The sequence below is a fragment of the Carya illinoinensis genome, chromosome 8 (genome assembly GCF_018687715.1).
Source record: "Carya illinoinensis cultivar Pawnee chromosome 8, C.illinoinensisPawnee_v1, whole genome shotgun sequence".
Taxonomy (NCBI): Eukaryota; Viridiplantae; Streptophyta; class Magnoliopsida; order Fagales; family Juglandaceae; genus Carya; species Carya illinoinensis.
The window spans coordinates 23,227,908-23,254,139 of record NC_056759.1 but is presented as its reverse complement, the minus strand read 5'-3'; the positions used below and the strand labels follow the sequence as shown (position 1 = coordinate 23,254,139).

The following is a 26,232-nucleotide window of genomic DNA, read 5'->3' as shown; positions in this document are numbered from 1 at the left end:
TCAACTTATTACTATTTATAATGAACTGAGTTCAGCTCAACATTCAAATGCAATTTAAGAATATTTTCAGATAATTTGTGAATAGTAATAAAATAATTTATAATTAATAATAAATAATAGTAAATAATTTATGAATAGTAATTTAATAATATAAAAATTCAAAAACATGCCCTTAAAATTTTTTGAGACCAAACATACCAAAATCAAAATATCATTTTTCTAACTTTGCTTATTTTTCTCTTCAAAAGAAAAATAGAAAGAAAAAATAGTTTGGATAGTGAGATAAAATAATTTTAAATTAAAAAATTAAATAAAATATTGTTATAATATTATTTTTAATATTATTATTATTTTAAAATTTAAAGAAATTAAATTATTTATTATATTTTATATAAAAATTTAAAAACATTATAATAATAAAATGAAGGAAAAATATAGTTGTAAGTACAATTGTACACTAATCTGTACACCAATGTAATGTGATTGGTCAAAAAGTAAATTTTATTGAAAACAGTATTAATTTAAATTTTAAATATGAATAAATCAGTATTGGTACACAGATTAGTGCACAATGATGCTTGTATGTAGCAAAACTCTAAAATGAAACCTTCCAAAAATTCTCTATCATTTCAATAGATCAGTGACCAAAGCCGAAGTACAAAACGTAGATCAGTGAGCGAACGAGCGAAGGAACGAGAGAAGGAGGATGTTGTTTCAGGTAGGAGGACAAGGGGCTCGGCCCACTTTCTTCGAGATGGCAGCGGCTCAGCAGCTCCCCGCCAGCCTGCGCGCCGCTCTTACCTATTCTTTCGGCGTAAGTTGTTTTACTTCCGTTTCTTTTGAGCACCTAGACAGCCACGGGCGGTGTTTTACGGGATTCATACGAAGCAGCTAACTTTTTACTGTTCACCCCACCGTTCGTGTTTTGTCATTTGTGTTCCACATATGGGTATGAATTTCAACTTTTACTTGTTGTTTTAGGCCATGTGGCCTTTGGGACTAGAATGTGTTGCTGAGAAATGGGTAAAACGTAAACACCCTCAAAATTTAAGTGTTTTCTTTATCTTTCTGGGCCAATTCAATGCATATTTTGCTTTCAGAAGGCAGCTAATCTCATTTCATAGCGTGCTTGTTGGATAACTTTAAGATGGTTTACATTTCTTATTGCGCAATATTGCCTTTTAGTTTTTACTTCTTTAGCTCTCACTAGACAGTAAAACAATACTCGATTTGGTTTCTTGACGATGTAGAAAGTAGTTAGTTAGGGAAAGGAATTCCTTTTCTTCATGCTTGTGCTGGTCCTCTTGTTGAAATAAAAATGGTAATGTCTTTGGGGGAACCCTTTTAGGTTTTTTTTTTTTTTTTTTTTTTTTTTTATAAGTAAAAGATTTTATTCATAATGGAAAAGTAGGCATTGCCGACAGGAAGTATACAAGAGGCCGTTTAATTATATAAAACCATTAAAATCTTGATGCGGCACGGGGAAAATTTTAAACTGTGTAGAATATCTGTAAAGAAATTAAATATTTATGCTATGATTTTTTGTTTTGTCTGGGTTGTCTTCTGTCTTTTTTGTAAGATTTTGTTCCCAATAATATGAAAAATATGCTATTAGACCTTGCATGCGTCTGCACTTGGTTGTTGCCAATTAGCATGTTTACTTCTCAACTTAGCAGCTGTTATAGAGCAAGTACAAGACTGCGGTAACCATAATGGTTTTTTCAGCAGCTCTTAAGCCTCTCAAATGTCCAACTCAATGTTAATTGGTTATTTTTTACTTTACAGAATGAGTGGCTTATTCATGATTCTACAGGTATTGGCCTTAAGAAGACCCTTTCTCCACAGGGTGTTGGACTATGAAGATGAATTTTATGCTTTGCTGATGCTGGTTCTTGAAACTCATAGTTTACGAACAACAGGTTTCTTTCTTTGTATTCCTCTGCTCACCCCTCCCCCCTTTTCGTGCTTAAACCTTCCCTATTATTGTTTTTTGTTGATAAATGTTGCCAGAGGCGAGTCATGCTAACATAGTTGCTTTGGCAAGGCAAGGTAGAAACAAGGCACCTTTGAAGCCTCTAGGAGAGGTTTTTATTGAGGTTCTCGCCTTGAGAGTGTAGGCAAGTGGCTTGCGTAAAGTCTTAGGTGCTTGACATATAATCTCCCACCCTTGTACTCAATTTCTCAGCCAGAACCAAAATGGTCTTGCTTCCCCTTTCCTTTTTTCTTGTTGACATGCATCTCTCTATGAATTTTTCCTTCTTGCTTCAAGTTTGGAGGAGAAGCTATGTTCATCACGAGGTGCTTATGTAACCTGGAAATAAAAAATAAAGAAATGATCACTCTTTATTAGATCGAGGACTGATAGATAGAGGAGAGTAAGATATCCATTAAGGTTGAGGAATTTATGAAGTTTGTAATACCATTGGAGGTAAGATGGGGGTGAAATCAACTACTCCACATTTTAAATAAGGAAATATTTTAATCGATCTCCTATCTTCTTGGCAAGGCATTTGGGGCAACCCTCATATTGCAACAGCGTGGAAGATGGTCCCAATATGTCTATGGTGGTGTATTTGGAGGGAGAGGAATGCAAGAAGTTTTGAAGATCGGGAACGGTCAATGGATGAGCTTAGAAGCTTATTTTTCACTACGTTACTTCATTGGTCGAATGTAATTGATTTTAACGGCATGTCTTTTCATGACTTTCTTTTATTGCTAAACTAGCATGCATAGGCTACGCTCTTGTATTTGTCCCATATACTTGAGCTCTTGTCTATTTCATGATCAATAAAATTTTTGTTTATAGATAAAAAAAATCAGGAACTATTTGAAACTTCTTGTCGATATTTTACTTGCAAATTGTCTAACATATGTTGAATTATATCTGGCTAAGTTGGTATGTCTTTGAGGTGTTGTATGAAAGCCTTATATTACAGCCTACCTTAACTATCACCTATGTAAATTTTCTTCAATGCTTAATGGACATAATGGTGGGTGTACATATTGTAAGAATGGGCTACGAGCCTACTAAATGAAGGTGAAGTTTGAGTTGATGGTTCTGCATGTTTGGAGCTTGGATGAGCGGTGATGCTACCATGTACTCAGCATTAGCATTAAAATATAGTGAAGTAAGATGGAGCAATGGTTCTGCATGTTTGGAGCTTGGATGAGCAGTGATGCTACCATGTATTCAGCATTAGCATTAAAATATAGTGAAGTAAGATGGAGCAAGAGGCGTTTCTGTGAAAATGAGGGCATATTAAAGCTCAATTTAGCTTCATAACCTACTCATAAAAAAATAATAATAATAATTAGCTTCATAAGCTGCCCTTCTTACCAAAAGGAGCCAAATAATAAGAAATAGAGAGAAATACTACTTATCAAAAAAAAAAAATAGAGAGAAATACCACCGATGGCAATTCCATGTAATGCAAGATTGTTAGTGTAAGGAAGTCAAGTTATGCAAGACTTCAAGTTTTGGTCATAATATCCATATTATAGTAATTGGAAACCATTTCCTCATTTTCTATCTCAAGTACTCATACTGATGTGGCATGCTTCTTAATTTGTTATAAAGTGGCCGAAAGTCGTTACTTGAGACTTATTGCATTTTTTCCCTAATCATCTTCAGATGCGTCCTTCTCTGAATCTCTATATGGCTTACGAAGGAGAGCTGTGAAGATACAAGCCAAGAAAGATGATGCTCAATCGAGCTCAGGTGATGGGATTCATCACTCTGGGTTAGAAAAGCGTCAAAAGGTCCTTTCAGTTGTGTTTCTGGTACAATCATCTGCTTCCTTTCATTAGTTTTCAACTCCAGTAAACATTTATATTCATACCAGAGTCACTAGTGACTGAAACTGTGGTGTGACTAGTTATATACTTGTGGTTTCATTGTCTTTGTTTTTTATCATCTGTCTGAATTAGTAGTTAATAAACTGCTAACTTATTAACTACTAACTAGAGGAGAATAGTGCTGAAAATCATCAGCTGCTCAAAGCTCACACCGATGGTGAGCTTCCTCCTCTCCTCCCCTTATCTAATTAATGCACATCTTTGGTAGCATGCCAAAGTTTGTATTAGGCAATTTTGAATTCATAATTATGTTGTCATTTCCTACAATCTTCTCGTATAATAAGGGAGCACAGAGACTATGGTTGATAATTCAACTCTTCAATGAATTATGTGTTAGCTTAGAAGGTCCTACAAAATATCAAACATCCCCTTTCTCTAGCCCTTATCTGTCTAAATTATCATCTTTTTGTTTTTTGTTTTATTTTTCTCTAGGAATTTAATTCTCTAGCATGAAATCATGTTTGCTATTTATTTTTCCAAATTATTTTTCGCATTTGACTTCGCGCTTGCAGAAGATATCATCAATCATTTAATTTCTTGATTTCCATGAAAGAAAAATATCTAGGCAAACGATATTGATGAACTGCTAAAAACTGTATCTCAATCACTGTTTCGTGTGGTTTATCAATTTCTTGTCACTTAGAGCTCTAGCAAGATGAAGGGTAGTGATTTATGATGTGAATGTGTATATGTGCAGGTTGTATTTCCTTATTTGAAGTCAAAGTTATATTCAATATATAATAAAGAAAGGGAAGCCAGGCTTCAAGCTAGTTTATGGGGTCATGGTGATGAAAGATTTGATGGTACTGACTATATTGATGGAGGGGAAGTTTCTCCTGTTTCAAGAGGAAATTTGGATAGAGATGTGTCGGTTAGAACACGTTTGATGACAAGAATTCACAAAATTATAGGCGCATGTTATCCATGGTTACATGCTAGTAGTGAAGGTATGCATTTGTTTCAATTAGTTCTGATTCTTTATTTGCAACGCAATGCTGCTTGTTGATTCTTTTTTCTTTTGGATCATACGATCCCATTTTTCTAGCTCTTTTTTGTTGTTTGTGGATTTCTAGCAAACAGAAGCCCCTTTATGATGTTTGATTAATTTATTCTGTGCTTCATCAAACATAGGTGTTGCTCTTGTATATGTCCTGTGGATTAGGGCTAATGCCAATCCCTATTATCAATAAAATTTCGTTTAACGACAAAAAATGATTTTCTGTGCTGCTGATTGCTCCCTAAGGCCAAGGATAGGACTGAATCACATGGTTCTTTCATAGAAGCACAAAGAGCATTGGTTGAATTTTTAGTTGCAACCATCTACTTCATTCCGTTATCCATCTGGGTGCCTCCCATCTACTTCTGTTTTCTATGTCCGTGCATAGAAGTATAACTTTTGTGTGTTGTATGGGGAAATATATTGTTACTTCGACCAAATTGTTTTCTAAGGTTCTGCTTGGCCACTGAGATTTTTCATATGAGAATTTTGAGTTTTAATATTAAATATTAAAATATTATATTTTAATATTATTATTATTTTGGGATTTGAAAAAGTTAAGAAAAAGTTGAATTGTTTATTATATTTTCTACGGGGATTTGAGAAAGTTGTAATGATGAGATGAGAACTTTGTGTTTGAGATGAGAAATCTTGATGGCCAAACAGTACCTAAATCTTTGATTTGTAATATTTCCCAGTGTGACGACTTGGTGCTGTCAGATGAGGGAACTGAAGTTTGTACTCATGGCTTAGTTATGCATCTTTTAGTAATTTATTCTCGTTTTTGCCTATTGTTTTCTAAAATTATCTTTCAGGTGTCACTTTTAGCATTTAACCATTTTGAAAAATTCTACATGAAAGTTGACAAGTTTGCATTCTGATTCTACATATAAAAAAAAAGTTTGCATTCTGATTCTTTAATGAATAGACTCAGTCTCCCACTCAAAAGCAAGCTAATTGTGTCATGTTGCATGCAAAAAATCAATATTTGATGAAGTAGATGTATATGCACAAAATTATTATTATTATTATTTTTTAATTTTTATTTTATATATGCATGAAATTATTTGTTTGATGCATTGTGTGAGGCAATATTTTCCCTTAAGCTACTGTAAAAACCCTCATGTCCAAAGGAATGGTGCTGTAGCATATTCAATAGGTGAGGCTATATTCGGATGTGCTTTAAAGCGATCCAGTTCCATTAGTTGTATCTAACAATTCCTCTGGGAATGGGTGGTATATTCATCCATCTAAGATTTATTTTGTTTGTTACAATGTAGGAGCATCATTTGCTTATCAGCTGTTATATTTGTTGGATGCTACTGGCTTCTATTCCGTTGGACTGCATGCACTGGGGATTCATGTTTGTCGAGCTACAGGACAAGAGCTGGTATAATTTAGCAAGAGTTTCTTTTGGAATAGTTAGTGGCTAGTAGAGGCACAGTTTATATTAGCAGTCGATTTTCTCACAAGTGGTCATGCATATTGCTCTTGGTTATATACAGGTGACAAGTAGCTAATATCTATACTTGTTTCACTCTTTCTATGCTTATATAGATTGTCTTTATGTTGCTTAGAAATTCAGTCGCTTAACCATCTGATCATTAGTCCTCTTCCACCTTATCAAGCATGCCAAACTATTAGTCTTTTTGATCATTGTGTAATAATATTAAACTATTAAATCCTACTTATAAAAAAATAAACTATTAAATCCTTTTGAGTAGGTCATGTTGAAGAATTATTTAATGACAAGGCCTGGTGGCAGATATGTTTATTTACCGACAAGGTCGGGGGCCAGATGTGTGTGGAGAATCTTTTTCTATCGGGGAACCACTCTATACTAGCCTGTCTTTTGGATTGAGTTTGAATTGCCAACCCATGGTTTAAGAAATTGCACTTTACCTACCTAAGGTCCAAATACATATATTTTTAGTTTTTGAACTTTTGTATTAAAGTAATGAAGTTGCACTTTAGTGTTTTTGGTTTCTCAATGCTCATGAGTTGGCTTTCTTGATGTCAAGGTAGATGGATACTAATTCCAGAATTTCAAAGATAAGAAACCATGAACGTGAAAGACTTCGTGGCCCACCATGGCTGAAGGTATAATCTAATTTTACTACTTTGTTGGATATACTATTTATTTTGATTATATATTTGCAGAAGATAAAAATATTAAATGTAAAATTTGAATTGTGGCTTATTAATTTATCATTTTACATATGTATAAGTAATGACCACTAATCATTTCCACATGAAAGGTTATGGCATTTTAAAGGATCATGTACATGCTTTGCAATGGCTATGAACAGTTGAATGTGCATTCTGTTCTGTGACGTGTTAGTATGTAAATGATTGTTTGTGCTGATTTGTCAGTTGGCGATAATTATGTGAAATGTTTTTTATCATTTTCTATCACATGTGAATGAATTTGGATGTGGGGATTCTATGCAAAAGAATCAATTATATATGCATTTTTTTTTTTCATAAATTTTCTAATCATGCTTTATTACTGCCCAGTACAATGCAAGTTACATGTAAAACATAAAAATATGGTTCCTGTTGTATGAAGTAAACATCGAAATTTTATATATGTAAAGATACTAGTTTTTTTATTTTATTTTATTTTTTATAATTTATTTGTTGTGATATGTAAATGTCAATTTTATCAAAATAAAAATATGCATAGCCCAAGTCTGGCCCTTCTCTTTGATTCCTGTCCTGGATTGTGCACTTTTACAACAGCCATAAGAACTTTTCAAAATATGTGGTTGAAGTTGGAACGTTTTGTGGAGAGGGTGAAAGCATGATGGATTTCACATTGTTTTCAAGGATCCCCAAGTTAGGTTCTGGACTGTAAACTGAAATCTCTGAAAGCCGACTTGAAAGTTTGGAATGAGCAAGTGTTTCACAACATGGTGAGAGAAAAGCTGCACTTTTACATGAACTAATTACTTGGGAGCTAGTTTTTGATAATTAATTACCTAGGAGCTATTGAAGCGAACAGGTGTTAGATGCTGAAGAAAAGGGGAGGAATGACTTCATTAGGTGATTTGGAATACTTACTTTTATAGAGGAAATTTGTTGTAAACTGAATTCAAGTACGTTATGATTGCGAGAGGGTGACAGGTGTGCAAACTTGTCCACTAGATGCCAATTAACACCCGCAAAGCAATGCTACAGACTCCATGAATGTTAGTCACATAGAAAGTTCCAACCATCAAGAGATTAATGATCACGTAATACAGTTTTACAAGAAATTGTACATTGAACAATTCAGCTGGAGACCAAAGTTTGCTGGCTTGCCTTTTGTGGCGTTGGGAGCACAGATGACGCAAGTTGGTTGGAAGGGCCATTGGAGAAAATTGAAGTCCAAACAGTTTTAGAATAAATAAAGGTGAGCCCTAGGATCCAAGGGATAATCCATGGATTTTTTCCAAGCATGTCGGGAGGTGGTAAAAGACAGCTCATGAGAATTTCATGACTTTGATAATAAGGGAAGATTTTTTAAAGAGAAATGATTTGTACAAGCCCCAAATAGACAAGCATCATACAAGCCCTTGTAAAAAAGTGGACCCCATCTAAAAAAGTGTAAAAAAAACTGTTCTTTATTAGTGGGACCCACTTTTTTACAAAGGGCTTGTATAGGGCATGTCTATTTGAGGCTTGTACTTAGAATTACTCTTTTTTAAAAGCCTTAATGCAACATTGATTGCCCTTTTTCCAAAAAGATAGGACCGTGGACATCAAATATTCTAGACCTATGAAGTCTTGTGAATGGTGTTTACTCCCTCATCTTTTTTTTTTTCCTGAGCAAGCAACTAACATCATTAAACATTCAAAACAGTATATAGAGGATGGGGATACCCAACTACTGCCCCAAATTAAGTTCCACCAAACTTTTTTGCTAGGTAATCAAGAAATTTTATTCATAGGAAAAGAAGGCATAGCCCAACTGCACTAGGGTTTACAAACTAAAGTAGAAAATCATGGACATTAAGTCCATTAAAATCAATGACCCCGCCCATACAAACAAGGTTTTAAAGAAGAAAAATTTAAGCTCTTCCAGTGTCCTCTTGCGATCCTTGAAGCTCCTATCATCTCTCCCGTCAAATGCACCAATACATACATAGAGGGGCCCTCTTCCATATTGTTGCCACTAGTGGATTGCCTTGGAGTCCTCTCCAATTTGTTAGAAAATCCACTAGCCTATGAGGCATGACCCATGATAGTCCTATTCCTGAAAAAAAACCACCCCACAAGGTCCTAACCACCTCACAATTAGGGTTGAGCACTGACCAAGTCAGAGTCGGAATGCCCTAGCTTCGACTTCAACTCTGCCTTGTGTATCCTCCGATCCGACTCCGACTTTGACTCCAACTTATTAGAGCAAAGTTGAATTTTTTTGGGGCTTTTTTTTTTTTCGTTTCATATTTAGCTCATTTTTTAAAAAGAGAATTTTTTGTGGGCTTTCAAATCTTGATTTTTTCAAAAATTAAAAACTAAAACTAAATCATTCAATGCAAGTAAAGTATTCACTAATTGACTTCAATTTTATTAAAAACATAACCAAAACTGCAAAACTACATCATTCACTACAAGTTTTAAAATAAAAAGCATAACCAAAACTACAACTTATCAATATTGATTTACTACAAGAGCATCCACATTGGTCTATGCATATGCATATGCAAAGTCATATTTGCATAATATGAGCCTAAATTCATCTACATTGGATTATGTATCTTCAAATATTTGGATAGCTATGAATAGTACCTTTACATATTTGAAGATCTACTATTCACTTTTCAAAACATATTTTACTCATTCTCTCTCTCCTCCCACTCTCTTTCTACATATTTTACTACATATTTTACATATTTTACTCCTTCACTCCCCAAAAAATATTTTACTCAAATATTTTACATATTTGAAGACCAAACCCGTGCACCTCTCTCTCATAGGTTCTGAGTACATGTATTGGGTGCTAATGGAATTTCTTTGGGTGCTAATTGCATGTATTAAAACAGTACATATATTAACCAATACATGGAAATTGCAAACTCTATAAAAAAAAAAAAAAAATTAGCCAAAGAAAATAATAAAATGATAATATTTTATCATTATTTTGTCTCAAATTTGCATAAGCCAATGTGGGAATTTTGCTTGTATGGCAAAGTGGATCTTATCATTATTTTGTCTCAAATTTGCATAAGCCAATGTGGGAATTTTGCTTGTATGGCAAAGTGGATCTCCAAAAGAGGTGATTTTGCATATGCATATGCATATACCAATGTGGATACTCCAAGCCAAAACTAAAACATAAAAATATATATATTCACTGCTGATTTAATACAAGTCAAAACCAAAACATAAGTTACATAACCAAAGGTCCAAAACTGCTGAAACACAGCCTGTCACCAAAAATTGTTACTTGTTCCCAACTACAACAACCAACAACACAAATTAAAATCAATTGCATGTTCTCATTCCAACAACAAACAACACAAAATATTGGGGGCTTCTACCCATTCCAAGTTGTGCTGAAACACAACCAGCCCTATAAATTATCCAACCTACCCATCATCCATCGTCCAATTACCAACCCAACAACACACTGCTGAAACACAGCCAGCAGCAATAATTCAATTTTTTCTTGGTTACTCCTATTGATATTAATGTATATAATATTTTTACTTATCAAAAAAATATATTGAGACGTGGTTTTGGGGAAAGTAGTGCAGTTCGATAGCTCAATGTATCTCCTCAATGTGCTTTTCTGTCTTGGTGGTTAGAGTTCCTCTGATAACTCACATGGATTGTGATGGGGGAGCCCTTCACACTTGCTATTGGTTATTGTTGTGGTGGTACGTGGTAGAATGATCTCAACGCGTCTGAGGGTTCTCTTATGTTGCTCAGTTGTGGCCCAATATCAGGAAGGAGTTATCTCACATCTATAATTTGCAGATAATATGCTGATCTTTGAGCTGTTGCAATCTTTGTGCTGCTCATTCATTTGTTTCGAAGCAGTCTCAACATTAAAGACCAACTTGGCCAAGTCTGAGTTACTACTAGTGGGCAGTGTGGATGATGTTCATAGGCCAGCCAGCATCCTGGGATATTGGGAGTCTTTTCTGCCTATGACATACTTAGGCCTCCCATGAGGTGGCTCGGATTAAGGAAAAGGCTGTTCTGAGAGGGCATTATGGGGATAGCTGAAATGTCATTTGACTGGCTTGAGTAGGTTGTATCTATTTATGGTAGGTAGGGCAACCTTTATTAAGAGGATTCACTCAAACCTGACAACTCCCTACCGGCATATATAACTATATTGAGAAGCTAAAGAGGGATGTTATATGGTGCAGTTTTGGGGAGGAGCAGAAAGTCCACATTAGATATGAGCTGGGGGAAGGACCCAAGATAAAATTCTTGCATGATATATCGTGTGGTGATCAACCTCTTAAAGGGTCCTTCCTGCACTTGCTCAAAGTCGCTAAGGCTTGGGATCTTGTAGTGGCAAACAACTTATGGCTCTTATCTTTACCTCATTTTATGATCGATTGTATTTTTCAGAATAGGACAGAGTGGAGGAGACAAGATGCATTGGTGCTTATTCAACAATGGGTGCATGAGGTCATGTCATTCTCTAATGCATTAGTCCCCCCAAAAGGTTACCTTTTATTGGAAGTCCATTTGGAGGAGGAGCCTGAGCGACTCTTTGTTTGGATGCCTGCAGGCCCCGTGGGAAGATCCTTACTTTGGACAACCTAAGGAATATACATATGATGGTGATTTATTGGTGTTGTATGTGCAAGAGGAATGGAGAATTTGTAATCCCTTTTGGATATGATTCTCCGATTTGCTTTGCCCTTTTACTTCTTTTTTTAATTTTTTTTTATTATTTTTTTTATGTTATTATTTGTGTTGAGAGAAGGGGTGGGCGAGAGGAAGGGGACCAGTTACATCAATATTATGATATTAATCTATATTGCATGTGACATATTCATTTTAGTTGTCACCAGGTTACCATTTGTTCAAATGCTTTAGTCTTTTTTAATGAATAATTGCTCTTTAAATGCTACTTTGACTGTTTAAACTTAAAATGTTGATTCCATTCACTTATAAAAAAAAATGTTGATTCCATTTTTTTATATGTATATATATATTTTCTGATACAGGCATTACAAGGAGCACTCCTCAGTTGTATGTATACTGCGCTTGATTATGCACAAACAGGGTTAATTGCAGCAGTGTTCTTTTTCAAAGTGAGTGTGGTTTACCCATCTGCAATATTATGTTCTTAAGAAGTCTAATATATCTAATCAGTATATCTATATATATATATAATTGTTTAAGATGATTTTACAAAAAAATTGTTTAAGATGATTCTACATAATAATTTTTGTCTCCGTGAAATTTCTTCCATTAAAGCCAACCTTTTAATAACCAAGATGAGATGCTTTTTGTGATCCTTTTCTTCTTCTAAAAGCCCCCTCTCCTCCTCCTCCATGTCCACCAAACTGTTATTCGTCAAAGAGGGACTTTTTTCGGTGTTCCACATTCCCGAAAATCTGTTCATTCCACTCCTTCATGCCCACCTTTTTTTTTTTTGATAGGTAATAAGTAAGTTTTATTCATACGAATGAAATAGGCATAGCCCTGTGTACACAGGATGTATACATAAGAACACCTAAATACATTCTGGATTAAAGAAAGAAAATGATGAACATTGTTTCTATCAAGTACAATGGTTGAGAACCAAAGTATTAAAGTGCGCATCAAAAAATTCTGAAGCTCCGCCATTGTGCGCTCACTGTCTTCGAAGCAACTCTCATTCCTCTCCACCCATGTGCACCGCATGATACACAACGAGATCATCTTTCACACTGCCGCCACTTGGGGGGCAGCCTTGGAGCTCCTTCCAACAAGCCAATAAATCCACCACCCTTGGAGGCATTACCCAAGCAATATCCATTCTTCTAAAAATCTCATTCCATAGCCCCCTTGTGACCTCAAAATCCAATAGTAAGTGATCTACAGATTCTCCATGCTTTTTGCACAAGTAGCACCAATCCATCACAATGATTGCCCTCTTTCGCAGATTGTCCATAGTCAAGATTTTCCCAAGAGCAGCAGTCCAAACAAAGAAAGCTACTTTAGAAGGCACCTGGGATCTCCAAATCCTCTTCCAAGGGAATGAAACATGGACTTGGGCTGTCAAAATCCTGTAGTATGTCCTTACTGTACATTTTTTACTACCATTGGCCCTCCACTGCAACTTATCCTCTTGTGTCGTAGTGTTTCCCATAGAATAGAGCAACCTGAAAAAATTAGACACAACATGCAATTCCCAATCATAAATATCCCTATTAAAAAGGACATTCCACTGATAAGAACCATGAAAGAATATCCGCATATCTACCACCGAAGCCTCTTTTGTTAACTGCAATATGATAGAGTGCTAGAAATGCCTTGTATAAAGTGCACTCTCCACACCAAACATCATGCCAAAACCTGATTCTAGAACCTTCTCTCACCACAAACCGTATGTGACTTTCGAAGCCCTGCCAACCCCTCCTAATAAATTTTCATAAGCCCACTCCATGTTCCCTCCTCACTACATTAGAGCACCAGCCTCCCCATGCACTCCTGTGTCTAGAATCAATAATCTCCTTCCAAAGTGTGTCCCCCTCTAAGTGATACCTCCACAACCATTTTCTCAATAAAGTTTTATTGAAAGTCCTCAAATTAAAGACCCCCAAGCCGCCATTCGGAATTGGAGAACAAACTTTGTTCCAATTAACCAAATGGAGTTTTGTTTCCTCCCCCCCCCCCCCCCCCCCCCCAACACAACCCCAAAAAAAAAAAAAAAAAAAAAGTTCAGAATAATCTCTCAATTCTAGTCGCCACCCTTGCAGGCAAAGAAATGAGCGAAAGGAAATAGGTGGGGAGATTGGTTAAGGAATTCTTAATTAAAGTGAGTCACCCCCCTTTCGATAAATACAACCATTTCCGCTTCATCTCAACTTTCTCCACCATCCCATCCCATATAACTCGAGCCATGAAAGTCGCCCCCAAATGGAGTCCCAAATATTTCATAGGCAAGGAAGACACCTGGCAATCCAAGAACCGCGCCAAGCTGCTAATATTGGGCACCGCTCCCACTGCAACCATCTCCGATTTACCAAGGTTAACCTTCATGTCCACCTTGAGAGCCTTTAGCTTACAAGCCAGCACATAACTCGGGTTGCCCTGTATGAGATAGGAAGACCAACATTGTCTAACTCACTCAACAAAGCCTTTTGATTTCAACCACATGTTCTCAAACTTAAAATATCTTTTATCTCCTTGGATGCCTTCACAATCAATGAGAATGGGGAAGTGATCCATACATAACCTTGGAATCCATTTTTGGATTAGGTCCAGAAATGTGCTTTCCAATCAGGTGAGATGAGGAGTCTTGACCAAGTTGGATGTTCTCTATTACTGGACCATGTGAATATGCCACCCACTAGAGGAATGTCCAGATGTTCTTGATCACATATAAATTCAGAAAATCATTGTTGAGCTAGAGCGAGGACCTCCTATTCATTCGCTTGGAAAGTGAGTGACGTTAAAATCTCCCCCAATACACCAAGGAAGGCTCCATAAACTACAAAGACCAGCCAATTCATCTCACAAGCCTCTTCTCGCGGTATTAGAGTTGGGACCATAAACACCAACAAAGGACCATCAATAACTATCTTCCACATTCTTGAAAGAATTAGCCACCATATATTGCCCCACGCACTCATCCATCTTTTCCACCACCCTTTTATCCCACATTACCAAGATGCCTCCTAAAGCCTCCTTAGATGACAAATACAACCACCCCACATGACAACAATTTCACAAACTCCATAGGGTGCTACGGGAGATGAATTCCAGTTTTGTATCTTGTAAACATACAGCATCAACTTTCCAGCCACGAAGCTGATGTCGTACTTTGGTGTGCTTCTCTAACTCATTCAACCCCATAACGTTCCACGAGACTATCTTGGGCTTCATAAAAACACCGATTTTGCCCTACCCTTTGTTATGCCACGACTCATACTTCATACATGTAAGTCACTTTAAGTCCCTTTCCCTTTTCTTGGTTGAATGGCTCTTCATGCTTGAATTGGGCTACCTAGCTTCGATGGCAGCAAGTAAGGCCAAGAACCGATCTTCATAACTGATACATGGAAGTCCAACACACGATTGAATCTCCTTGGCTTTAAGAAGAACCCAGTCTGACGTTGGTATCTGTTCTTTTAGTAGGGGTATTGAATTCAACGGAGTAGGCTCATCCCAATATCAGCACCAGTGTTCATGCTTATTATTGTGTTCAGAGACTCCCCCTCGTTTTCATAGGCTCCGGGCTTGAATAAATCCAAGGTGTCAGCATCGGTTTGGGAGTCCTAAACACTCAATCTCTCATAATTGTTCTCCATTGGCATCTCAGTTTCCATTTGAGGATCTTGTGCAAGCATAGTAGCTATAGGACTTCCAAATGTGACAGAGAAGGTTGCTGGCTCATTTTGGCCCTCTTCCTCTGTTTGAGAACCCCTTTTATGTTTGAAATGGACATTCTAGGCTTCTATCTCCACCGGTGGTGTCACCTCCGGTAAGTCGTCGACCATCGGCCCACCCACCAGATTGCTCGCTGCTCTCGACGATGGGTTCTGGGTTGTCACCGCCTCTTCTGGCCCTTTTTTATATCTGTGATCCCCTTGTACCTTTGAAACATGTTGTCTCCATTGGCGTCGTCATCTTCAGCAACTCATCATCCAGGGCTTCACCCACCAGTTCACCTTCTCCTGTCGGTGGGTTTTGTGTGGTTGTCGGTCGGTGCGTGGATGATGACGGCATATCTTTGTGGATAAGATGCACACAACCCATTTCGGGAGGCCTTGGGTGTTTAGCCCACTAGCTTTTGTGTTGGGCTGGCGCTTTACCTTTCTCGGCCTGAGTGTAATGCCTCTCCTGGCCCATCCTATTTTTACTTGGCCCACTTCTGCCCAAACCTAAGGATGAAGGGCTCAAGCCAAGGCTCAATCTATTATCCATCCTCTGAATCATAAAATTGACTAAGTTTTTTAACTATGGCAAATCTTGTTCAAGGAGGGAAAGATCTTCATCCCTCACCATGCATCCTCTCTTGGTCAGAGAGCTTCTTGCCATTTCATTGCTATTTCTGTGGACTGAAAAGGGCAGGAAAAGGACAGAGGTTGGCCAGAAACTGAGGTTGAGGGCAAGGAAAACTCCTCGCTCTTCCCTGGTGGCACTCTCTGCTGGATGGCAGGGTTGGGCTATGGGCTTGTGTTTCTGCTATCATCTTCATCCAGTTATGTGTGTTAGCATCTCTCACTATAGAGTCACCACTTGCAACTACTGTTTATCGTCACCTTGGCTTATGGCTCATTGACCATGACCACTTGCTGCTTTGTTGAAGTCTCACTTCTGGTTCTATCTCCACGTTGTTAATTTCAGGTTAATTGAAAGATCTGAGACTTGTATAACCAGAGGAATCGAATAGAAAAAAGGGTAAAGTCCAAACATTAATTTAGAGAATATCTGTATAGGAAATGACGTTTGAGGATCTTATGCAAATTTATATATTTCAATGAATATATAAAAAAAGTTCATGTGCTTTTGTCATGATATAGAGAAGCATTAGCTACATTTCCCCTATATCCTCAAATGGCTAGTTAATATTGGAACTCTCTGGAATCACTTAAATGGTCAAGTTTCACATATTAGTTATTACACATCCAATACTTGGCTCATGCTTATGCGATGCTTTTACGAAGCCATTCAGTGTGAGAATTAAGGTATCAAACCTCCCTCACACGAGTGTGTCTCTAATACCATTTCTCATGATCTGTAGAAGTGCAAGTAGCCACTAGCTTTGTCACGGTGGCTCCCAAAGATTTGTGTCTATTGGAGCCTTTGGGAATCAATTAATATATGCCTCAGCACCTTCACAGTCCGACGACTCAATGTACGGCTTGACGCAAGCCTTCGTAACAGTCTATCATATTCCTCTTCTGACATTAATGTACTTTTGATGACAATATAAACCTCTTTTATCTATATAAGGGAACTAAATTGTGTCTTGTTCTTTTGTTCAATGTAAGATCATGGAAGTAGACAGCTCCTCCAATACTTTTTTTTGATAAGTAAATCTTTTAAATTAGTTCATACTACTCCAATACTTTTAAACTCATCATCATTTCTCATATTTTAATGCATTATTTTCTCATTTAATTTGTTTTTCTTTATGAATTTTTTTTTATAGGATTTTTCTTTATGAAAAATCAATCTTGTCGTTGGAATCTTATATATGATATCTTATAGATGATGGAATGGTGGTACCAATCTGCTGAGGAGAGAATGTCAGCTCCAACTGTGTACCCCACGCCACCACCACCTCCTCTGCCAAAGGTGAAGAAGCAATTTATAGTCTATCTTGGTCCCTCTCTCTCTCTCTCTCTCTCTCTCTCTCTCTATAGAGTTGTGTTGGAGCAAGACTTTGTCACTGTGGTTTAAATAGTGAAATGCAATATATCATTGCAAACAGGTTGCTGAAGAGGGTATTCCACTGCCACCCGATAGAACAATTTGTCCCTTGTGCTCGCAGAAGCGTGCAAATCCATCTGTAGTTACCGTTTCAGGGTTTGTCTTCTGCTACACGTGCATATTTAAGTATGTTTCTCAGGTGAGGCCTCCAGACTTAATTGTTATTACTGAAAAAGAAAAGCGATTCGGTTCAATACTACTTCTATGATATCTATAGAACTATTTTTCTTAATAAGTTTTCTATAGAACTGTTTAAATTTTAATAATCCTGCGTCCAGTTATACTCTGGAAAAATCACAAACCGAGTAGCATCCAGGCATTTGGAATAATAGCTGTATCATTATATTATTATTATTATTGTTATTGTGATTTCTACAGTAAAATCTTGCATGTTGTTCTCCATTGTATCTTTCTTTGGTTAACTCTTTTTACTGGTCTTTTTCCTTTTAATCTGGACAGTATAAAAGATGCCCAATCACATTAATGCCTGCACATGTTGATCATATAAGGAGGCTCTTTCATGATATATAGAAAGCCTTATTTGGGTATCATGAGGAAAAGTAAACACATTTCTATGCTAGAAAGGATTCAACAATCAAGTCAACTATGAAGCAAAGATGCCGAGACAGAAGTGGAGCCGTGACAGGAAATACCAAAAATATTGTTCGGTTTAGTTCTCTAGTCTTCTAAGGTCTAATGCTGACAATGAAGTCAGCAGTCATGTTTTAGAATTAGGATATGTACTGGATGTTATTTATTATTATTATTATTATTATTATTATTATTGCAAGTAATAATCATTCCAAGTACAGGAAGTGTTCAAGAAATTCATTTATGATTTACCTAGAGATTTGGAAAAATAAAGAAGATAATAATGAAGAGTGAATCCATTAAAGTTTATGGATTGGATTGTGTCTGGTGGAGGAGAGTGCTGAAGAATAAAGCCTTGAGCTTCTCAATTTTTATCATTCCTTTCACATTGTTTGTGATTTTTACTGCTATAGATGCTTCCCTTTTATCCCTAAGTTGATAGATATATAAAAAATTCTTCTCATTTTTTATGAAGTAAATTATTGTAACGATCTGGCCGTGCGTATGGAAGAGACAGAACAAAGAGAAGGTCGTGCGTATGGGAGAAGAGCTGAGATGTGGTTTCAAGAGGATTGTAGTTGTGTCTGAAGGAGTACTTGCTGTGTGGACTGAGTTAGGCTGGGGACATTGGGCCTGTTATGGGCCAATGGCCACGCTTGAAAGCTATCCACCAATCCAATATCTCTCTCAGCATCCGGTTCAAAATCTTTTTCTGTCATTTAAAGAAGTTAAACAATCAAACATATGGTACTTACAAAAACTCAACTGTTAGGGGAGAATTTGACAAACCATTTTTGAATGGTGCAATCCACAACTTCCTCAACATGATGCTTGCTTGAATTCAAATTTGTACCCTATTTACTTGTTGGAAACTCCCTAATCACACCTTTATTCATTGATTTCAAAGCTTTATCATATCCACTTTCTGCAAATTCTTCTACAATTCTTATGCATCCGTGCTAGTAAGCCAAATGGTGGGATAATTGGGGGCTACAATGTGTTAGATTCTAATAAGTTAATATGATAAATTATTAATGAAGTTAATAATCTTACTTGTACTAAAGATTTTTATCTAACAAATAATTTGTAATAAATATAATCAAATCGTATTATATTTACCTGACAATTCCATATATATGGGTAACAAGTTGAAAGAGCATTGGTACTTGAAGGCAGAGCATTATGATTTTGAGGGGAGAGTAAATGGATTCGGATGAGGATAGGAACTTAGATAGGCCTTAGGGATTGGAGGAGCAAATGGAGGTAGTGTCCCAACAAACTGAGTTACGAATGGTGTTGACATAGCACCACAATAAGCCTAAATAAAAAGCAAAGCATTGGTTTAATTATGCATCAACAATAGCAAAAACAGTGTTGACCAAAATGGGCCTTCCTATACAAGTAATCACCTTCATAGAGGATGACCAGTCCATCAAGGATATCTTTGAGTAGTCAGTATAACATCTATTGTCTTCCCCTTTATCCATCAAACTATAGGACCAAACAATAGTATACAGTTTCTCAATCATTTCTTTCATACAGTCAGAGGACCAACAAATTATGTAAGATAAATTTCATATCAATTAACAATAATACCTCCTTAGCAAGTAGATAAACAGTGTATTTTCAAGATTTGCAAAGGTAATTGATGCCTCCGCAAAAAGCAACAATTATAAATTATAGCCACTGTCGACAATCAATAATGTCAACCTGTCACAAAGAAGCAGCAACTATAGTTTCCAAAAGCTATAAGCAACTACTATAAATATGTACAAGTACTTTTAACAATTTGATGCATGATGTTTGCAATTCGTAAAATAGAATCAAACTTTGATACTTATTTGATGAATAAGCTTGTGGTAGGTAAAGGTTAATACTCTTATTTGAGTATAAGTTGCTCTTAGAATCAAACCCATAAATAAATTGATCCAATACATACTGTTAAGGGGGATTTTCGTCAAGGGCCTAAAGCTCATGCGAACAGACCCAAGCCCATCACCTTCCTTTTGCTCCATGAGTCAGGTTGTCACTAGTTCAAATCCGTGAGAGATCACTCCAGCAGCTTGGGGTGGATCCCTGACCCGTGCAGGTAGGAGGCAACCACCTGTGGTGAGATGGAAAGTTGCAGGAATGGCGTGGGAAATCTCAGTCGGAGGAAAGACAGAGAAACACGTTAAGAAGAAGGGATATAACTAACCAGTAACACAAAAAGACCACGTCGCATTTAATGAATGGCACAAGAAGACCACACCACGTTAAAGACAACATGGCGGTGAAGTCTCCAGGAAGGCCTCCCTCTATCCCAGAACGCTGGGTATGGCCTCCTAACTAGATGAATCGAGTACAAAGGGACGCCCAAAATTACGAGGTAAGAGGATTGATCCTGGAGAACAAATTGTTATTAGACTTCTAAATTTTCCTTTGGAGCATTTCTGAGAGAAAAATACTGACTTAGGCATTGGAGGGTCTCCAAACTACCGAGAGCCACCCTTTTCCCCATTGTAGGATATCGATCGAGCGAAGGCCCGAATCCACTAAGTAGCACAACCCAAAGGCGTACGAAACACGATATTAACAGTTGGCGTTGTCTGTGGGATTCGACAAACTTTAAAGTTGAGCGTGTCCTTTGTATGCCTGCGAGGACCCGTTCTCAATCGATGTAGGATCAAGGCAAAGAGATGATGAACGGTATAGAAGCAAGGTTGTTTGCTATGGAGCAACTCGTTAAAAAACTAACTGATGAGGTGGATGTCCTTCAAGAAGAAAATCAGGCCCTCAAGGATGCCTTTCACGAGTCAGCGCGTTAGGAAGGCCAATACCAGGAATCCAAAAGAGAAGAGGAGGCCGACAATGCCCTGGAAGAAAGAAAGCGCATGCAGGATGAGCTGCATATCCTCCAAGGAAAATATGGGGAGGTAATGAGAAAAATGGGGAGTTTGTTCACAGTAGATCAGCTACTAGTCAGCACGGGCTTGCCATATAGTGCAAAGCTGATGGCGGTCTCATTGCCACCAAAGTTTTAGGTTCCAACCATGGAAATGTACGATGGGACCCAAGACCCAATCGAGCACTTCAAGGCCCACATGACGTTGCATTTCCTGGAGAAGTGGCATGCAAAGCCTTCTCGCTGACCCTGAGGGGACCTGCGAGAACTTGGTTTGGCTCCTTGGCACCTAGTTCCATCGAGAGCTTTGATGAGCTGGCGTGCCTATTCCTCACCCATTTCATGGCCATTCGAAGAAGGAGAAGCCCAGCCGCTTTCCTTCTCACCATCAAGCAAAGAGAGGACAAGAACCTAAAAGCTTATCTAGCCAAGTTTAATAAGGAATAGATGACCACGGACGACCAGGATGAGAAAATCACACTGGCGGTACTGCTCGGAGGAGTCTGGTCCCGATCAGCGTTGATTACACCCAAAGAATAATGCAGTAATTGTAGCACAGTTTCGAGGTGACGATTCCACAGGGAGACAATTTAAAAGAATAGCAAAATGAACAAAGAAACTAAAGAAAAATATTAAATAAGTAATGGAAAACAAAGATTAATTTTAAATGTAAATTAAAGTGAAGTAAAGTGATTAACGAAAAAAGTACTTAAATTTGACGAACAGTAGAGTGCCGGGAATCCCTTGCACAAATCCGGTATTTTAATTATTCTTAATTCATTGGGTAACTCAATTAGGAATTCAATTCCCAAAATTCTCAATCGGAAGGTATAGATTTATAAACCAAAATTAAATCACATGTAACCTTTTGAAAAATCATTTATCACTTTTAAAATACGTAAATTACTATCCCTATTGAGAAAATTCAATGATGACAATATACTCAGGGAGCGATATTGCAACAAATAACTAAATCAATATAGATAAATAATTGATCCAAACATAATCAAAGAACTAATCCATTCAATAGAAAATGCATGACTGAATCTATAAACAGAATAAATTCTATGATTATTCGGATAAGAAAACATAAACAATGAATTGAGAATGATAAAATAAAATAGTTTTAGTAATTGAAAATCAAATACATAAATTAAAAATATCATCTAATGTGCAGGATCATCCCTAACCCTACTTGATAATTTAGTTACCTATAAATATAATAGACAACAAAAATCTCCAGAGAAAGATAAAGTGAACGGCGGCCATGGAAATGATTTTCTCTTCTCTTCAAATCTACTTTTTGTGCCTTTCCTCCCCTTCTATTTCGTGCTAATGATATGTTTTTATAGGGTAAAAAAGAAATCCTAATGTCTTCATAATTTATGCATAAAAAAATCGCCTAAATTTTAAGACTCATCTTGGTAGCCACATACATGCTTCAGGAGTTCGAATTTGGAAATCCTTATTAAAGACAAATTTATAGCCATTTAAGATATATTTCTAATGCATTAAGAATCGTATCAATCCGATGTATGAGTAAAAGGTTACAGTCAAAATATTAAAATATGTCCAGACTGTCTCCTAGCAAATTTCAAATTTGGATTTCTTGCAGTTTCCTTTTGTGATTTTTTTTTTCTTTTTTTTCTTGAACCAAATTGCTCTCAAATCCCATGAAGCTCCTCTTTTGTTTGACTAGGCTTTGGCTTGCTCTTTTATAAACTTTGAAATTAAACATAAAAATTGGGTAGAAGTATCCCAACGTAAATAGAAACTCAATTTAAGAATACACATTAATTCCTATGATATCTATTCATATTTTAGCATTTTAATCCAATAATAAGGTATTTAGAGGACAATTTCGTGCACTTATCAAGGGTTCATGGCGGAGTTGGCAAAGAAGACCCCCATGACTCTTCGAGAATTCATGGATCAGGAGGACAGCTTCATGAACGTCGAAGATACCGTCCACATCTTGACCAAACCCAGACGATGGGAGATAGAGGGGGTGTAGAAGAAGGGAAAGGCCTTGACCAAAGGTCACACCCGAGAGAAGACGGAGTGTAAACAGCTGGAATAGGGGAGGGAAGAGCTAGTTGCGAGAGGCGCACCGCATAGGCACTGTCGCTCTATGTTCATCGTCACCAAGGAGGAGAAGTGGCCCACCTCAGAGGAACGATGCTACTACACCCACCACCGAACAACCTCCCACAATACCAGATAGTGTCAGTCACCTCGAAAAGGATACGCTCCACCGCAGTATCCCCCTTTTCAACGGCAAGAGCAGTCATGGAGAGGACGCTCCCGGAAAAGGGGACCTGCCAGGGAGTACCACTAGAGGAGGGGGGAAAGCCCAAGGTGAAGGAACATTCAGCACGAACCACCATGCCCTCCCCCTCAACAGATGCTCGAGGGGGAGATTCTCACCATTGTAGGAGGTTTCATCAATGGAGGGGCAATTTCGTTGGGGAGAAAAGCCCATGCTAGAGAAACCTAGTACCATGAAGTCTATGCGGCCTCCTACCACTCGAAGAAGTACCTTAGAACTGAAATTGCTCCCGTGATCTCCTTTGGAGAAGCTTATGAGGAAGGGGTGCTTTATCCGCATGATGACGCACTGGTAGTCACCATGTAGATGCCAACTTCACAACCAGGAGGATCCTTATCGACAACACCATATTGATGGACATTTTGTTCTGGGAGGCATTCACTCTCATGGGGATAGATGCGACTTAGCTCCAACTAGCCCCAGAGCCTTTCAAAGGTTTCTCTGGGGAAACAGTCCAACCGGCAAGGACAATCACCCTATTAGTCTTGGTAGGCAACCTGCCCTGCATCGCCTCTGTCATGGTCGACTTCCTAATAGTGAAGGCTCCCTTCTCTTACAATGCCATCATCGGTAGTCTAATGCTCAACAAGTTGAGGGTCATCACCTCCACATACCACCTGAAAGTTAAGTTCCCAAAGGCTCCGGGAATCAAGGAGATCCAAGGAGAGCAAACTTCGGCATGGGAGTGCTACGTGCAGGAACTGAAGTCAACCACAGGAAGAGCAACGCCCAACATGAGCATGTGCCACTCATGAAGTCGCGACAAGCTCCTGCCAGAACGTGAGCTATCTCGACTAAGAGGAAAGAGGAGGGGCGCATGCTAAGAATAAAGGACAGCCGGGGCCCTTCTCATGTCTTTTTCCTTAATTTTGTTTATATAAATTTGGTTTCCTGTCGTTTAGTGAGGATGCTGAGTCTCTTTCAAGAAACGTGCGAAATTAGTCTCCGACCGCAATCACTTCAAACCTCCCATAAGGAAACAAACCTCGCACGGTATTGCTCTCCGGCGCAAGAAAGCTCTCCTAAGGGACTAAACAATCCTCCCCTGAGGTAACACACCTCGCAACAGAAATGCCCCCTTGAGGGAATGAACGAACCTCCTCTAAGGAAACAAACATCGCGCGAGAATGCTCCCCAGTTAGGGAATGCTTCACTGAGGGAATGAAGGATCCTCCCATGAGGCAATGCACTTTACGTGGGAATGCTCCCATAAGGGAATGAACTAACCTCCCCCGAGGAAACAAACCTCGCACGGGAATGCTACCCGACGAGAGAATGCTTCCTTGAGGGAATGAATGATCCTTCCCTGAGGCAACGAACCTCGCACAGGAAAGCTCCCCTAACGGAATGAACTATCCTCCCCTAAAAGAACGCACCTCACGCGAGAAAGCTCCCATGAAGGAATGCCCCTTTGAGGGAATGAACGAACCTTTTTCAAGGAAAAAAACCTTGAGTGGGAATGCTTTCGGGCACGGGAATGCTCTCCTGAGGGAATGAATGGACATTCCCTAAGGAAACAAACCTCGCTCGGGAATGCTCTCGAGCGCGGGAATGCTCCCCTGAGAGAATGAAAAAATCTCCCCCGAGGAAAGACACCTCGCACGGGAATGTTTTCAGGCACTAGAATCCTCATCTGAGGGAATGAACAAATTTCCTCCAAGGAAATACACCTTGCACCAGAATGATCTCGGACGCGGGAATGTTCCCCTGAGGGAATGAACGAACCTCCCCCGAGGCAACACACCTCGCGTAGGAATTCTCTCAGGAGCAGGAATGCTCCCCTGAGGGAATGAATGAACCTCCACTAAGAAAACAAACCTCGTGCAGGAATGCTTCCAGGTGTGAGAATGCTCCTCTGAGGGAATGAACGAGCCTGCAAAGGCCTCGGAGTCCCACCGCACCAAAATCTACGAGGAAGGTTAGTAATTATCATGTAAAGTGTACATGTCCAGGTTTCGATTTTGTAGAATACATGCAAAGGATTTAGGCAAGTCTGGCTTATGTGCCACTCGGCCCCTTCAAGGATTTGGCCAAGTCTGGCTTACGGGCTACTCGGCTCGTACAAGGATTTAGGCGAGTTTGGCTTATGAGCCACTGGTTCCCTCCAAGGATTTGGGCTAGTTTGGCTTATGCGCAGCTCGACCTCTTTCGTAGAGCTCCAAGACCAACTAAACCTTGCCAGTTCTACATATCATAGGGATTTCTATTGCGGCTTTGACTATGTGGCATGCACTAGCAAAACGAGGGCCTTGCGTACAGGATCGTGGGCCAGTTATGCTATAAGGGATCTTCCATATCGCTAAGTGTAAAGGATCAATCATACTCGGAGGGTGCCATCGGAAAGGTTATCAATTTGCCACAGTACTAGCGAGCAGCCAGCGCATTGTTGCCCATGAAAACCAATACATGATACAAGCAAGCATCGCAAAGAAAGATAATAGAACAAGAAAACATAAAAGAAGAGTATTTTATTCATCAACTGCTAGAATAGTTACAATGGAAGGGCTACAACATAATAGTAAGAAACCATGCAAAGAGAAACAAAAGTCAAACACAATTCAAAAGTCCAAGTCGGATTCAACGGGCTACGACACCATCTAAAATAGGGCTCAGCGGGGTGAGGTACCGTTGGCAAAAAAAGGCAGCGACTCCTAGGGTCCAAACAACAAGTCCCGAGAGGCACCACCCCAGAATGGAGGTTGGGAAACAGGATAGGAATCACCTTGAAGGGGGGACTCGACCAACTTGAACTCTGAGGACTCTCTCAAAGAACAGGGGGAGGTGGAGAGCTCGAGTTGAAGGTAAGACCCACTTCGGTCTCTATAGAAGTTATGACGCCTCCAAAATCTATTTGGGATCGGACGGACATTTGAAACATCGAGACATGCAACACAAGGTTATCTGCCCCCGTTCATGATATATAAGATGCAATATTTCTAACATGTATCTAACATTATGCAATATTCGATAAATTTTTTT

The 26,232-nt window shown here is 38.4% G+C and overlaps 1 protein-coding gene across 2 annotated transcripts; it reads left to right on the top strand.

The window, feature by feature from the left end:
- Positions 1–624: 624 nt before the first annotated feature.
- LOC122319042 (peroxisome biogenesis protein 12) lies at positions 625–18,417 on the top strand. 2 transcript variants are annotated; one of them, XM_043136907.1, is made up of 10 exons: positions 625–814; positions 1,814–1,919; positions 3,632–3,780; positions 4,553–4,802; positions 6,133–6,242; positions 6,878–6,952; positions 12,028–12,114; positions 17,228–17,314; positions 17,451–17,575; positions 17,909–18,417. In XM_043136907.1, exons 1-10 carry the CDS (start codon positions 707–709, stop codon positions 17,931–17,933), a joined length of 1,122 nt encoding a protein of 373 aa, XP_042992841.1. In that variant the 5' UTR covers positions 625–706; the 3' UTR covers positions 17,934–18,417. The 2 variants fall into 2 exon arrangements, with proteins under 2 accessions (XP_042992841.1, XP_042992840.1); XM_043136906.1 differs by having other exon boundaries at positions 626–814; positions 17,451–17,588.
- The last annotated feature ends 7,815 nt before the right edge of the window (positions 18,418–26,232 follow it).